This window comes from Salvelinus fontinalis, chromosome 15, assembly GCF_029448725.1.
Source record: "Salvelinus fontinalis isolate EN_2023a chromosome 15, ASM2944872v1, whole genome shotgun sequence".
Lineage (NCBI taxonomy): Eukaryota > Metazoa > Chordata > Actinopteri > Salmoniformes > Salmonidae > Salvelinus > Salvelinus fontinalis.
In genome coordinates this window covers 36,787,046-36,803,813 of record NC_074679.1, presented here as the reverse complement: position 1 = coordinate 36,803,813, position 16,768 = coordinate 36,787,046, and the positions used below count along the sequence as shown (strand labels likewise).

Below are 16,768 nucleotides of genomic sequence, written 5' to 3'. Positions count from 1 at the left end.
GCCCTATGGGACTCCCAATCACAGCCTGTTGTGATACAGCCTGGAATAGAACCAGGGTCTGTAGTTACACCTCTAACACTGAGATGCAGTGCCTTACACCGCTGCACCACTGGGGAGCCCCATTCCTTGAACTGTTCATCACAAAATCAACAATGTTTTCACTGTTGGTCTTTTATAGTATGGTAACCCCACATCAGGCACAATATTGAAACAGCTTAAACCACACAATTGAAATATTTATGACAAAATGTGTGCTGAAAGACAGAACAAGAGTGCCTGTCTGTTTGTGCTATTATGCCAAACTGAATGTTGGACTTGACAATGAGCGATAGAGTTGGCAAAAGCACAAAACAGTTATGAGAACAGGCTAAATACAAATAGCAGGAAAAGACAAATGAGCATTCAGTAAATGTCCCTATAAATCCTTCAAATTTATTGTCTAGTTAATTGATGGGCAAATTGAATACACAATGGTAAATGACAGCAATACACACAACCTCATTAAAACCCCACCTCAGGCATTCACAATGTCTTCATAAATATATAAAAAGATTTCAAAACAGTATGCTAAATCATGGTACCAGTACAGTAAAAACGGTAGAATAGCATAGGCCAGTTGTTGTGAAAGGGACAGGGTTTGAAATGACAAATAAAAACACTTCAGAACTCAAAATGGTTTAAATTAAAATGTAAAAATTGTTCCCCAAGCTGAAAATCGGAGGGGACTGTGGATCTCTGTCTGTCCGTTAGTCACACGCAATATCTCGGACAGCACTGGTCCGATTCTGACGAAACTTGGGCGAATGATGAGTCTTGCCATAGATACCCGGCATTTTCAAAATTACACTGATCGGCCCAAGGTGGGAGCTATAGTAATTAACTGAAATTTGTTAGTCACAGCAATCTCATTTGGCCCAGGGGGAGACATGCTTACTGTAGCCTTGTTCCCTATTCATCAACTTAAGGAACTTCTCACTCAACTCTCCTTCCAACTGAAAAGCATTCTTTAACATGATTGTGTTGACCCTATTGTGTGTCCTGAGGTTACTAGTAAACTGAAAATGGATATCCCTCAATGATGAACAGCTCCTATTTAAAGTTTTACATTATTTGTACGTCTCTTTAACCTGTCATCCGAACAATTAATGCATTATTTATAAATATGCACCAGAACATGTTAACTTTAGTTTAAATTGAGTAATATTGAACACCGAACACCAAAAGTGCACTACCGTTTAAAATTCAACACCTAGTTTATTTCTTCAATGGAAGCGCCTGTTGGGATTCTAAGTTCTACACTTACTATATGTAATGTCAGTTTTTAATAAGTCTGTACAGTCTTTTCAGTACGGTTGGGGGGACAACATTCATCATGCCATGAATATGGCAATTTCAAGATCCCAGAATCCTACTTGCATTATGCTGGAGGCACATCCATTCCGTAAGAGCAACCTTTTATGACAAACATTGCATGTATATCAGTAGGGGAGGGCTGAGGTTCAACCGTAAGTAACGCATAGAAGCAGAGGGAAGGGAGATTGTAGTGTTTACTTTGTACCCAATGGTGATTGGAGTTTGTAGAATACTGCAAGGCAATTTCTGCATTCCGACTTCCTATTTCACTCCCACACTGTGCACCCGTCTCGCTAACTCCCTCTCCTGGATTTAAAGCCTTCATACACCAGTCTGTTCCTTGTAAATCCATGGGGGGACAAGTACCCGTTAGGGGGTAAAGTTAGTTAGGGGGTAAAGGAAACAGCTGCAGACAAGAGTTTTGGAAGGAATAATATAAATAGTTTGTTGTGTAGTATTAACTTGCATTAAGGCCCTGTGGAAATGCCATCATCTTGTTCTGCACTGTGTGTATCAGGGGGGGAAAAAAATCACCTGACTCACCTTTTCTCCATCTCCAACACTACAATGGTATTTCCTTGGGTTGTTTTTCTTTATGGCTGTCTGGTGTACAAAGACAGCTTCGTCACATTCGTTCCAGCGCGTGCTGGGCACAATACAAAATAATTGTAGTCCACAGGGTCAGTTCATACCGAGACCTACTGCGGTTAAATACTACACAACAAAAAACAGTCTTTACAAAGTAAAGAGGGTTGCAGAAGGATAAAATGACAAAGGGATATTGTGGCCTGAATAACAGGGATCATCTGTAATGTTGAGTGACCGAGGCAGGGTAAAAGGCGCCAGATGCATAAACAAGTTACATTTGAAGATTTTTCTGGGATGGGATAAAGTGCAGTCAGATAATTCTGGTTACTTTGACTGTCAGTCCGGCTGAAGACTGGTGCTGTAAGTTAATTGGTGGACAGCTGCAAAACATCCTTGAATCGGGGATGAGGTAACAGGAATGACCTTCTTGAACAGGCCCGCAAAGACAGGGAGTAACCTGTGCAGATTCATCATCGCCTCTTCAGAACAGACGTAAAATCTCAGAGGGAGGAGTTCTGCCAACAGAATTATCCAAAATGGCTGGCCACTCAGGATGCTAGAGGTTGTTGTGCTTCCACTAGTGAGGATTCCTGTAAAGAAACAACATTGGGGAGTATTTGCAAAACTCAAATTAAAGACTGGAATCCTTAATTGCTTATAGACTTAATGATATAGAACCATTGATTCATAAAGATTATAAATTGGTGGTTTGAGCCCTAAAAGCTGATTGGCTGACAGCCATGGCATATCAGGCCGTATACCACAGGTATGACAAAACCTAAAACATTTTTACTGTTCTAATTACATTGGTAACCAGTTTATAATAGCAATAAGGCACCTTGGGGGTTTGTTGTATATGGCCAATATACTGTACCACAGCTAAGGGCTGTACCAGGCACTCCGCGTTGTGTTGCTAAGAACAGCCCTTAGCCGTGGTATATTGGCAATATACCACACACCCTCAGGCCTTACTGCTTAAATATAACTTCTAAATGCCTCATGAGCTAAGTTCAACTGTCATACCCCATCAGGACCCACAATAGAAGCTTGTTTTACTCCAACGTTTGTAAACAACGTACATGTAAACAAACATTGTATAGCCTCAAAACAGTTAAAACGATCATTTTTATATCATGGATGGTCAGTCCTTGCATCCATAGCTTGGTCTATGATTTTGAGAGTGGTTACATTTGTCAAGAGCCATCCCTCAGCTTTTTACCAAAACAAAGGCAGGGTGACCGCCTTGCTATTGTTTCAATTAAGGATCTTTAAAGCAGGGTTTCTTAAAAACTATGGGTCCGAACCTGGGCATGTGAGGTGGGTCGCGAGTTATTACAATACATCTGTAATTACACACTCTTTCTTCTTAATATGGGTCGTTGGAGGACGATTTGCAATACAAAGAGTGGACAATCACATACCTCTTTTTGGTCCTCTGGCGGCACAGGGTTGGTGGCTCCATCCTCAGTGGGAGATGGTGATGTGTCCATTTTCTCCTCTCCTCCCTTGGCTGCTCCCTCCATCCCGTGCTCGGCCTCCCATTCCTGCAGCACCTCATCCAAGTTGAAACGTCGGCGGTAGTTTACAAAGAAGTTCTTCACCTGCACCACAGACTTGTTGCCAATCACATCCGAGATAGCCTGGAAGTCCCGCCCATATTTTCTGATGGCTGGAAGAGGTTACAATGGAATTAAAATACATTTTGAACAAATTGAGATTGTTATGTGCCGGGCCCCCCCCAGTGAAACAGAACTCAATATATATTTTTTTATCATCTGACTTTTCACATGGGCCCCACTGCAGTTGGTTCCATTTTCTACCCTTTCTCAAATCCAAACCCATCTGTTGCACTTGCAATCTATTACCTTGTACAGCAAGCAGTTGCTCCTCTGTTGTCCAGCGAGTGTTAAACTTCTGGTTCACCTGAGACATAAAATGGTCAAACATACAAGCAACATGACAGGTCAAAGTGTATTACAAGACTAGTGATGCTACGTTTGATACCGGAGCATGCATTGAAACCGCAAAGCAGTTTACTTCAAAGCAGTGTGCCGATACCCATATCACTTTATCTGAAGCATGTCATCAACGACATCCGAAACATTGTTTTGTCGCAAACCACCTGATTGGTTTGGCATTGGTTGAAGACAAAAGGAAGCGAAACCCCTTTCATTTCGAGGGTTGGCTGCCGAAAGTTGTGTGTAGGTGGATTTTGAGAGCCGCTAGCGTCTATTGAGCTGGGAAATGGGACCCAATTTCAAACATAATGAATAATGTAGATTTAAAATACATAGTACTTGAAAACATTACAACTGCTAGACATCTCAGCGCTGTCTCTGCACTACGGCATGCGTGACGTAAACTATAATCATTTGGCAGCTCTAAATTCTTTTGACCAGCAGATGCCACTAGGGTGATCAACGCTTTGCGCAATAAACCTATTTTTCGGCAATTGGCTGGAAAGCGTCCATGCTTCAGAAAGCTTTGTTTTCCCATCACTATGCAAAACAATAGTAACATTTAAGCTGCAACATGTCCCTTTTTGGGCGATCTGACCAAATGTACGTTATAGATCTGTCACTTATTGAAAGCAAGTCTAAGAATTAGTAGATATGTTCTATGCACATGCACTATTCCTATGCTTCCCGTTCTTATGTTTCGTTATTGTGTCTTTTACTTCCGGTTTTGCACACCAGCTTCAAACAGCTACAAATACAATATTTTTGGTTCTGAAAAATATATTTCACAGCAGTTTAGATGGTAAAATGGTTCTCCACACTATACTTGCTTGTTTTGTCACAGACTGAAATTATGGCTCGTAGAGGTTAGCCTTTCTGCATAATGCACCTTTAATTCTATGGAGAAGGTAAAATGAGATGGTCAGAACTTTAGGTCAGCAATAGCATTACCTCAGGTACTCTGAAGTTGTCTACTCCCACATCAAGCTTCTCTTTCAGGGCACTGTTATTCTGTTTGATGCTCTGGATCTAGAAGGGGATAAAACTCATTCAGGAAAAATGTCCAGGTTAACTCGTCACCCTAAAGACACTCTAGGTACACAGGCTTCGTTCTTAATTTCCACACAAATCTCCCATTGACATCAATACATGATTGACACAAAATTGACTCATCAATGGATAGGAAACGCTGTCACAGAAGATGAATGTTAAGACCGTGCACTAACCTGCCGTTTGATGCCAACCAGCTCCATGTCCATTTGCCGCAGCACACCGACTGCAGCGGGGGTGCTGGTGGACATTGCAGCTACGTCTCCCTGGCTCAGATGCATTCCTTTAGGAGGCTTCTTCTTAGCACGGTGCAGGTTCTTCCCTGGAGGACCCTGGGGTTCTTTTTTGACGTGGGTCAATTTCTCTGCCACGCCAGTAGTCGGCTAGACGTGAAGGAATAGATTTAGGTTAAAAAGTCGAACCATCAAAAGTAGTGTCAATTTAATATGAATGTTGTAGGTTTCTATTGAAATGGTAATGAAAATATTTGGAATTCGAAAGCTACCTTCTGTACCACTGCCAGTGGTTTTGGCTCCTGTTTCTCAGGCGCTGCGCCCAGCTAAAAAACAAAATTACCATGTTAGTTGGCTTCAATAAACAATATTTATTAAAACTGATAAGAGCCTCTGAACAGACCCACCTCTTTCTTCTCCTCCTTATTTGGGTCGTACTCTACATCGCTTGGAGCATTTCCATTGGTCTCCTCAGCCTCATCCTCACTGAAACATAAAGCAAAAACTTAATGCATAGAAATAAAAATATTGCATTCTTGGCCTAACTTTCCAATACATTTCTTTTGTCTAATTTGGAATGGTTGAAACCACCGACTAGTTTTTCCAAAAGGGAGTGTTAGTTGAGAGAATGCGGTTCATGCATTTTAAACAAAAGAACACACTTCATACCTCTGCTCTCGTTCCCTCTTCTGCTTGCGTGCGTGGCGATCCATGACACTGGTTTTGCTCCGTGTCTTCTTCCATGAATAGTAGAATCTAACCAAGCTAGCAATTGACTTGTCTGGTAGCTAGCACATGAACAAGAAGAACTTGTAAATAACAAACGAAATCACAGTTTTGTGCATTTTTGTGGTTTAGAGACATCACACAATGAACACCCCAAATTAGAATTCAGTGTCTCATGTCATCGTGTGTTCCATGTTCGCCAATGGAGTAGTCTGCTGTTAACTGACAAAAATGATACAATTCGGAGGCGTTAGTCTCACCATCTGCTGTATACGGTGGAACGTTTTTCCGTGGAAGCTGAAGCCCTGTTCAAACAGGACCTTGTCCTCCACTGTCCACTCATCTGGGAAAGGTGTGAAGTTCGGCAAATCTGCCAGGGACTTCTCAATGTTGTGCTTGTGCCAGAAGAGCATCCCCAGTGCCTGTTCCATGTTGTACCCATGCTTCTCTTTGGCAATTGCAATGTATTCATCCACTGTACAAAAAAATATTTACACACACACACAGTGCATTCGAAAAGTATTCAGACCCGTTGACCTTTTCCACATTTTGTTACAGCCTTATTCTAAAATTGATTAAATCAAATGTTTTTTATCAATCTACACACAATACCCCATAATGACAACAGACAAATTCGGTGAAGAAATTTGGCAAATATATTAAAAATAAAAACATAAATACCTTATTTACATACAGTACCAGTCAAATGTTTGGACACACCTACTCATTCAAGGGTTTTTCTTTATTTCTACATTGTAGAATAATAGGGAAGACATCAACACTATGAAATAACACATATGGAATCATGTAGTAACAAAAATGCATTTCAATGAACAGGTGTGCCTTGTTAAAAAGTTAATTTGTGGAATTTCTTTCCTTCTTAACGAGTTTGAGCCAATCAGTTGTGTTGTGACAAGGTGGAGGGGGGATAGCCCTATCTGGTAAAAGACCAACAAGAGAAACAACAGTAAATCATTACTTTAAGACATGAAGGTGAGTCAATCCCGAAAATTTCATGAGGACCGCCACAGGAAAGGAAGACCCAGATATACCTCTGCAGAGGGTAAGTTCATTAAAGTTACCAGCCTCAGATATTGCAGCCCAAATAAATGCTTCAGTTCAAGTAACAGACACATCTCAACATCAACTGTTCAGAGGAGACTGCAGCAATTTGATCATGAATTCAACCTGATTCACGCAAAGAAACCCCTACTAAAAGGACACAATAAGAAGAGACTTGCTTGGGCCAAGAAACATGAGCAATGGCATTAGACTGGTGGAAATCTGTCCTTTGGTTGGATGAGTCCAAATTTGAGATTTTTGGTTCCAACCGCAGTGTCTTTGTGAGACGCAGAGAAGGTGAACGGATGATCTCTGCATGTGTGGGTCCCACCGTGAAGTGTGGAGGAGGCGTGGTGGTGCTTTGCTGGTGACACTGTCAGTGATTTATTTAGAATTCAAGGCACACTTAACCAGCATGGCTACCACAGCATTCTGCAGCAATATGCAATCCGATCTGGTTTGCGCTTAGTGGGACTATTATTTGTTTTTCAACAGGACAATGACCCAACACACCTCCAGGCTGTGTAAGGGTTATTTGACCAAGGAGGAGAGTGATGGAGTGCTGCATCAGATGACCTGTCCTCCACAATCACCCCACCTCAACCCAATTGAGATGGTTTGGGATGAGTTGGACCGCAGAGTGACGGAAAAGCAGCCAACAAGTGTGCAGCATATGTGAGAACTCCTTAAAGACTGTTGGAAAAGCATTCCAGGTGAAGCTGGTTGAGAGAATGCCTAGACAGCTTTGCACACGCTTGGCAAAGGGTGGCTATTTTGAAAAATCTCAAATCTCAAATATATTTTGATTTTAACATTTTTGGCTACTACTTGATTTCATATGTGTTTCATATTTGAGGTCTTAACTATTATTCTACAATATAAAAATAAATAAACCCTTGTCCAAACTTGAGACTGGTACTCTATATTTAGATACAATGCATTCGGAAAGTATTCAGACCCCTTGACTTTTTCCACATTCTTACGTTAAAGCATTATTCTAAAATAGATTGACAGCTTTGCACACTCATGGCATTCTCTCGACCAGCTTCATGAGGAATGCTTTTCCAACCGTCTTGAAGGAGTTCCCACATATGTTGAGCTGTTCGCTACTTTTCCTTCACTCTGCGGTCCATCTCATCCCAAACCATGTCAATTGAGTTGAGATTGGGTGATTGTCGAGGCCAGGTCATCTGATGCAGCACTCCATCACTCTCCTTCTTGGTTAAATAGCCCTTACACAGCCTGGAAGTGTCTGTTGTCTTGTTGAAAAACATATAATAGTCCCACTAAGCGCAAACCAGATAGGATGGCGTATTGCTGCAGAAGGCTGTGGTAGCCATGCTGGTTAAGTGTACCTTGAATTCTAAATAAATCAGATGGTGTCACCAGCAAAGCACCATTACACCACCACCTCCATGCTTCACCGTGGGAACCACACATGCAGAGATCATCCGTTCACATACTCTGCGTCTCACAAAGACACGGCAGTTGGAACCAAAAATTTCAAATTTGGACTCATCCGACCAAAGGACAGATTTCCACCAGTCTAATGTCCATTGCTCGCGTTTCTTCTTAGTGGTGTCCTTTGGTGGTGGTTTCTTTGTAGCAATTCGACCATGAAGGCCTGATTCACGCAGTCTCCTCTGAACAGTTGATGTGTCTGTTACTTGAATTCTGTGAAGCATTTATTTGGGCTGCAATATCTGAGGCAGGTAACTCTAATGAACTTATCCTCTGCAGCAGAGGTAACTCTGGGTCTTTCCTGTGGCGGTCCTCATGAGAGCCAGTTTCATCTTAGCGCTTTATGGTTTTTGCGATTGCACTTGGAAGAAACTTTCAAAGTTCTTAATGTTCCGTATTGACTGACCTTCATGTCTTAAAGTAATGATGGACTGTTGTTTCTCTTTGCTTATTTGAGCTGTTCTTGCCATAATATGGACTTGTTCTTTTCTGTATACCACCCCTACCTTGTCACAACACAACTGATTGGTTCAAATGCTTTAGGAAGGAAAGAAATTCCACAAACGTACTTTTAACAAGGCACACCTGTTAATTGAAATGCATTCCAGGTGACTACCTCATGAAGATGGTTGCGATAATGCCCAGAGTGTGCCAATTTGTCATCAAAGCAAAGGGTGGCTACTTTGAAGAATCTCAAATGTTAAATATATTTGGATTTGTTTAACACTTTTTGGTTATTACATGATTCCATATGAGCTATTTCATAGTTTTGATGTCTTCACTATTATTTTACAATGTAGAAAATAGTAAAAATAAAGAAAAACCCTTGAATGAGTAGGTGTCCAAACTTTTGACTGGTTCTCCGTCTGTGTGTGTGTGTGTGTGTGTAAATATATAGAAAGTCTGAAAGACTGTGGCATTACACTCACTTGCACAACACTCAGCTACCCATTTCTGTTATTATTGCATAGTTATTACATTAACTAGATATTTTGCTTCAGATAAACGTAAGATTTGTAAAAGTAAACTGGGCAAGTAGTTTACATTTGGTACATAATGAGGAAAATGGCTTGAATGGCTCTCACATTTAGCTTCAGCCAGGTTCGGGCTGGGGAGCCACACCAGCATGCCCAGGTTGTCCCTCTCCTCGGCCGCCTTGGCAATCTCTGTCACAGGGGGATAAAGGATCGAATGAGGACCAGTGACTTAATTACTCAAACTACTCATTGCCTTTATCCTAAATGCTTTTATGTTGAAAGTGAAACTCTGGTGAAAGTGAAACCAATTTCCAACAATACAAGTTTAGCGAGAATGAAATTTCATGTTCCATTGGAAAATACAACATGTATTATTAGCAGCACAAGCCTATCAATTCTCGCATGGAAACCAAATTGAAAAGAAAAATAATATGGACCATTAGAAGTCAGGACTTAAATCATATAGGCTAGTGAAAGCAGCTACAATTAATGCAGTTCATGTTACAAATAATACATTTCATAATGATTCATTACTTAAAGGGAAGCAATCAACACCATTCTCACTCCAGATAGTTAAATTAAACGTTTATAACCATGGTCGTTCGACCAACAATTAGGGCCTAGCTATAACAGATGTAAATTACAAACTTTTTAATTAGCTCATCTCAGATTTGTTATATGCTAAATATGCTGAAATATATTGGATACATTGACAATAGTTCTGCAGTTAAATCGGTTCAAACATGAAACAATGTAGCCGTGGACAGGAGTCGGAATGTCAAAATAATACATATGTAGTTAGCAGTAGCCCGCTTAGTCAAGGCTCGTGGAATAGACGACCAGGAATTGTTCGAGGCTATCATGTCTGGTAACCTGTTCCATCTTCTTGACTGCCTGAACAGTAAAATTACTCACCTGGATCATAGTCTGGCACGAGGGCTTGATACTGAGTCCCAACTCTCATACCACCACTACCTGAACATATAACAAACACAGGATTAACATTTTTACATCACTGTACAAGTGTATGAACTAGTTAGAGTGACCGAGGCTACCACCGTCGTGTTGACCTACCATGCTCATCATCACTGGAGGAGCCCGAACTTCCTTCCTCCCATGAATTGTTGCTATTTCCATTCGTAGCTAGACTTTTGTTAGGATTATTAACTGTATTCCTACCCCTTCTTTTCCCTGACATTTCCGAACCACTCTTTTCCATCATTGCGGGGTTTTTTTAACGGAGAAAGAGCAACAAAACTACTCGGATTTTGGCTAGCTAGCTACTGTAACGTTACTGGCTGTCTGTAGTCAGCAGCACCTTGCTAGATGCCTGGCGCTAGTTTGCTAGCTAGCGAACAAAGTAACGTTAGCAGATTGGCTAGCAAAGCTACTGTGGCTAGCTAAACGAAGCGATGACCAACTGATTAAACTGTTCAACTAGCCAGCAATCTCAATTAAGACGGCTATGTTATAAAAGTTGTTAAGATAGCTGTCTCCAAAAATATAACGGGTGGCCAAATAACTGTGTTGTATGGGTCTTTCAATATTAACCAGCCACCCCAGTTAGCTAGAAAAAATACCCCAAGTTCGCGAGGATGCTTGACTGCTAGCTCGCTGCTACTTGGATAAAAGTTGCGGTAGCAACTAGCTAGCTAGCTTGATTTATGAAATCAATTAGCATAGCTAGAGCTACGTGGCTTTAACACACGCATTTGTCGACGATATTCTACAGATTTTGACTAGTTAGCTGGCTACTTTTGTCCATTACAATCGTTACTAGCTAGGTGTCTTGCCAGGTGGGTCGGTTGCTAGTTGACACTCCACGGGGTCTTGATAAAGTGCCTGGCTGCATCAGATGGAACTGAATTTTTCGAGGCTTGCCCTGAAGAGGCCTCCCTCAAGCTAATAATGATGAGTGGACCAACTCTCTTCTTGCCTGGAAACTAGAGGCTACAATGAATTAATTCATTAGGTAGATGGGAACTTATGCAATTAAACAAAATAAGTTTTTCTACGTTCTACAGCCAATTAATGGAATTAATTTACATTCAAAAAGGCGAATTAAAATAATCTAATTCAACAATGGACACATTCCTCAAATCATATGGACTGCATTTAATTTCTTTTTTCTTTATATGTCAGGGACCATGTACAAATTATACATAGGCCTATCAGAGTATCCCAAATTATGTGCCTCCATGGCCTAACCTCAGGGCCGTGTTCCCACCACCTTAGAAGCCCCCAACCTTAGAAGCCGTATAAGGGAGCAGTGTCTTGCATTCGCACTGTCACAATCAAGCTACTTCTGGGCTCCTTGAAAATGAGTAGGCTACAGTATATAAACTCCTCCCTGTATTTATTTGGAGTGACGCTAAAACATTTGAATTTGTCTCTATACTGCAGCAGTTTGGATTTTGAAATGTTTCATATGAGACGACAGTACAGAATGTCACCTTTTATTTGAATGTATTTTCATACCTATCTGTTTTAGAACTAAAGGCACTTTATGTATCTAGTCCCCAGTGGTGTAAAGTACTTAAGTAAAACTACTTTAAAGTTCTACTTAAGTAGTTTTTGGGGGTATCTGTACTTCACTTTACTATATATATTTTTGGTAACTTTTACTTTACAAGATTTCTGAATAAAATAATGTACTATTTACTCCATACATTTTCCCTGCCACCCAAAAGTACTCATTACATGTTGACAGGAAAATGGTTCAATTCACACACTTATCAAGAGAACATCCCTCATCAAGAGAACATCTGACGGACTCACTAAACACAAATGCTTTGTTTATAAATTATGTCTGAGTGTTGGAGTGTGCCTGCCCCTGGTTATCCGTCAATAAAAAAAACAAGAAAATTGTGCCATCTGTTTTGCTTAATATAAGGAACTTGAAATGATTTATACTTTTACTTTTTAATACTTAAGTACATTTTAGCAATTCCATTTACTTTTGATACTTGTGTATATTTAAAACCAAATACTTTTACTCAAGTAGTATTTTACTGGGTGACTTTTACTTAAGTCATTTTCTATTAAGGTATCTTTACTTTTACTCAAGTATGACGATTGAATACTTTTTCCACCACTGCTAGTCCCCCCTATTTGGGCAAATCCACTTATCAATCAAAACTCATTTTATTGGTCACACATGGTTAGCAGATGTTATTGCAAGTGTAGCGAAATGCTTGTGCTACTAGTTCTGACAGTGCAACAATATCAACAAGTAATCTAACAATTCCACAACAACTACCTAATACACACAAATCTAAGTAAAGGGATGGAATAAGTACGTATGTACATATAAATATATGGAAGAGCAATGACTGAGCGGCATAGGCAAGATGCAACAGATGGTATAAAAGCAGTATTTACATATGGGATGAGTAATGCAAGATATGTAAACATCATAATTAAAGTGGCATTAATAAAGTGACTAGTGATCCATTTGTTAGAGTGGCCAATGATTTCAGGTCTGTATGTATGCAGCAGCCTCTCTGTGTTAGTGATGGCAAACAGTCTGATGGCCTTGAAATAGGAGCTGTTTTTCAGTCTCTCGGTCCCAGCTTCGATCCACCTGTACTGACCTCGCCTTCTGGATTGCAGCGGGGTGAACAGGCAGCAGCTCCTGGCTGTTGTCCTTGATGATCTTTTTGGCCTTCTGTGACATCTGGTTCTGTAGGTGTCCTGGAGGGCAGGTAGTTTGCCACCGGTAGACTACCCTGCAGTTGTGGGCGGTGCAGTTGCCATACCAGGTGGTGATACAGCCTGACAAGATTCTCTCAATTGTGCATCTGTAAAAGTTTGTGATGGTTTTAGGTGACACGCCACATTTATTCAGCCTCCTGAGGTTGTATTAAAGTAGTCAAAAGTGTATTATTTGGTTCCATATGCCTAGCACACAATGATTAAATCAAGCTTGTGACTCTACAAACTTTCTGGATGCATTTGCAGTTTGTTTTGGTTGTGTTTCGGTTTGTTTTGACCAATTGGAACTGAATGGTGAATAATGTATTGTGTCATTTGAGTTACTTTTATTGGAAATAGGAATAGAATATGTTTCTGAACACCTCTACATTAAATGTGGATGCTACCATGATTAGGGATAATCATGAATGAATTGTGAATAATGATGAGGGAGAAGCTTACAGAGGCGCAAAGATCATACCCCCAAAAAACTGCACTTGAGCTAGACTCATTTCTTGCTAAATGGGGGTCCTCCCATAGGCATTGGGAATACTTTCTATAGGCTACTATTGCCTGGTGTTAATGTATCTGGTCTTTTTACTACACTGGCAAAATAAATCTGGAAGGCACTCTATCTGTGCAGATACATGAATAAGATAGAAAATTATTATTCCTTTTTCCATTGTTGTTCCCACAGAGATGTGGTTGTTACAGATTGTGTTGGATTTCATTCTCCACTTAACATTCATTTAATCAAAAAGACTCATCCATCGTGCTTCTTTTGAACTGTAAAGTGGCCTATTTTATACAGTATAGTCCCACCCTACCTATCTAGCTGCAGCAGGCATGCTCACGTCATGTTGATATACACTAAATCTAAATATTATCTTTTGTAATCATCAATTTCTCATGACATAGGCTACACAGATTACCCAGGCCATAATGCAGGGTTAGGGTTGGGGTTTAAGACTGTGAAACATCACTGTGTCTGTTTGCATCATAGTCACTGGGACATGAGAGTGCCACCTGCAGCTGGATCATGCTTCTCTCAATTGCTATTACTCTTAACCATGCTCAATGAGGATATGTATAAAACCATGCAACTCCATACCAGGATGTCACTTTCCCCAAAATGTTTTATTGATACCAGTCTGTCTTTCCTAACTAGACATTTTTAATTAGCAGATTCCTAACCATTTTACATTTTATTCACACTTCTATATCCATTTCACACTGCATTTCCACTTCTTCATGGCTCATAAGAAATAATTTCAATACATCAGATTAGATCATAATGTGGGGACATACTGTTTGCTGTAAATTTGAAAATGAGTGGTGAAGATGAAGATAGGCTACTTCGTCAATTCAAGGTTATGCATGACATGTAATGACACGTATTCACCAAACAGATGGCGTGGTCGAGTATCTAAAAGCCGCCTATGGTCTGCCCTATGCTGAAGCTACTAAAACCAATAGCTTACATTTGACTTTCCATGAACTCACAAGCTGTTTCATAATTTGAGGTTAATTTTAATGTTAAAGTTAGTGTTTTTGCAATGCATATGTCACAGCCATTCAAATGCCTATAGTTGCCTGACCATTGTAATGTGGTGTAAATATACGTTTTTATTCTATCCTTAAAATAGATTTTACACTTGATAGACTTAGCCTAATCCTGATGAGACATCACGACCCAAACGAGAAACAGTTATAATGCGTAAAACAGATATGTCTGTCAGAATTTAGCAGTGGGTAGCAGCACGTTGCACCAGACGCGCAATTATATAACATGCACTGGCGACCCACAACCCAACATACATCCTCTACACCGGACTGTTCTGAATGTACTGTATGCAGTGGGGACACTCGATAGGGGGGCGATAGCGCGGCTCCCAAACAAATCGCTCACATGGCACACAACAAATATGGAAAAGTTAGAGCACTTGTACTGACGTCACATTTAATCTCACCTTGAAGCCGTCATCAGCCAATGGGGATATTTGTTGACGCAGTCAGCGACCAACGAGGGCAGTCGTGAAGGGAGTTCCACTACCGTTCGCCATCAGCAAGGATATATAAACTGCCGATGGAGTTCGAAAAGGGGTTTGAAGCAAGTCAAGAATAGCGGTACTGAACAGACTCAGGCAGGGTCCGTGCTACTGAACACAGACTCAGAGAGCAGCGAGACCGAAGAGCTCTAAACGTTTTCGATTGCTATCGGCTTTTATTTCTTATTTTGAAACACATTTTCCAGTGTGTCATGCAACTTTTCTAAATTCAGCTATTGATTATTTTTGTCTTCTAAAAAAATCACTTCTGTTGACATCCAGGCTTGATGTAAACAGACCTGGCACAGAGGTGCTTATACCTAGCAAAAAAAAGGTATATTCCGAAATTAAACGTATCTGCAGAACAAAGTGACCATGCCTTACGATCTAGCGGGTGTGTTTGACAACCGGGCGGATTATAAATCCGAGAAACAGTGCCAAAGAACCTCCTTTGCCTTCTACCAAGCAGTGCGGGACCTGCTACCAGTATGGGTACTCGAGGACATGCGGACAATGGAGGTGTTTCACTGGGAAGATGACGGGCGGGCGTGCGCTTTTACTCCATCCGAGGCTTTTCTGTATGCACTTGTGCACGATCATCAACAATACGCCAGATACCTGCTCAACAGATACTCTGTCGGCGCACTGGAGATGCCCAGTCGAAGCTTCTGCTGCTGCCAAGCATCTGCAACACCGCATCTCACAGTAGCTGTCCGCTATAACCGTATTACTATCCTGAAAATGATTCTGGACTCTCTGAAAGACTTCTCCGATAGCGAGCGCGTGAGCTACTTTAACAGTCGTGGATGTTTTCACATGGAGGAAGGCAAAGGCGCATTGCATCTGGCGTGCGAACTGGTTCGCCCTGAGTGTTTGATTCTGTTACTAGGACACGGTGCATGTCCTTATGTCACAGATCGAGATGGGAACACCCCCTTGGACTGCCTCTTAAATCAGATACGCCGGGGTGAGCCTGACATGCGCCGGAAGCACGTCTGCCTTGGTTATCTCATTCTCTTCATGCCAAAATTCAATTTTCAAATGAAGGGAAAGTTGGAGAAGAATCCAGGGCTGTGGCATGGTCTTATTGGAGAGCAGGCGTTCCAGTGGCTATCAGGACTATCTCCCCCCTCTCTCTTTGTTCAGGCTATGCAGAAGATGACCCAGTCCATACCTGTTGAACAGCTGGACCCTCTGCCAGACTTTCTGAAACCACTGGACTTCAGGCTACACCAGTATGCCAGTTAAACATTCTCCCAGACCTCTCAGATAAAACTACTGTACTGACTTCTGGAATCAAATATTTATTTTTGGCTATGGTGTGAACACTTTGACAACAGTGTCAATAAAAGTGAATTGAATGCAGCATGTGGCTTTGTAAATAGCAACTCATAATGTTCTTTACATTTTGATGTTTAAAAACAATGCACTTTAGAATAAATGTTGACTTGTCATATTTGACACGAAGAGTGAATTTAATAGTGTTAATGTTGCAATGTGTAAATAAAATACAATTATTGTCTATAAAATATATTAACCTGTTGTTTTCTTTTATCTATAATGTGCTTCACCTATAGGGCCATTATCTGGAGGTTGTGGGCAGAAGGGGTGCAGAGAAC

The 16,768-nt window shown here is 40.9% G+C and overlaps 2 protein-coding genes across 2 annotated transcripts; one reads left to right on the top strand and one right to left on the bottom strand.

Annotated features, from left to right (window-relative positions):
• Positions 1-406: 406 nt before the first annotated feature.
• Positions 407-11,358, bottom strand: rcor1 (REST corepressor 1). The gene is made up of 12 exons (XM_055863613.1): positions 10,483-11,358; positions 10,324-10,383; positions 9,517-9,597; positions 6,169-6,383; positions 5,852-5,970; positions 5,590-5,668; positions 5,455-5,508; positions 5,126-5,332; positions 4,851-4,928; positions 3,807-3,864; positions 3,363-3,610; positions 407-2,531 (listed from the first exon to the last, which is right to left on the bottom strand). Exons 1-12 carry the CDS (start codon positions 10,628-10,630, stop codon positions 2,490-2,492), a joined length of 1,389 nt encoding a protein of 462 aa, XP_055719588.1. The 5' UTR covers positions 10,631-11,358; the 3' UTR covers positions 407-2,489.
• A 3,545-nt stretch (positions 11,359-14,903) lies between these two features.
• On the top strand, positions 14,904-16,682 carry ankrd9 (ankyrin repeat domain 9). The gene has a single exon (XM_055863614.1). The coding sequence runs from the start codon at positions 15,525-15,527 to the stop codon at positions 16,395-16,397; it is 873 nt and encodes a 290-aa protein (XP_055719589.1). The 5' UTR covers positions 14,904-15,524; the 3' UTR covers positions 16,398-16,682.
• Positions 16,683-16,768: the final 86 nt, after the last annotated feature.

What these genes read in the sequence shown, in the direction of transcription:
- rcor1 (XM_055863613.1), bottom strand. Translation starts at nt 10,630, where the DNA reads ATGATGGAAAAGAGTGGTTCGGAAATGTCAGGGAAAAGAAGGGGTAGG. An exon ending in GAACCTGGCTGAAGCTAAAT is followed by an intron (nt 6,384 to 9,516) that starts GTGAGAGCCATT and finishes TTTTTTGTACAG; the next exon opens with TGGATGAATACATTGCAATT. An exon ending in GCAACTGCTTGCTGTACAAG is followed by an intron (nt 3,611 to 3,806) that starts GTAATAGATTGC and finishes AACCTCTTCCAG; the next exon opens with CCATCAGAAAATATGGGCGG.
- ankrd9 (XM_055863614.1), top strand. Translation starts at nt 15,525, where the DNA reads ATGCCTTACGATCTAGCGGGTGTGTTTGACAACCGGGCGGATTATAAA.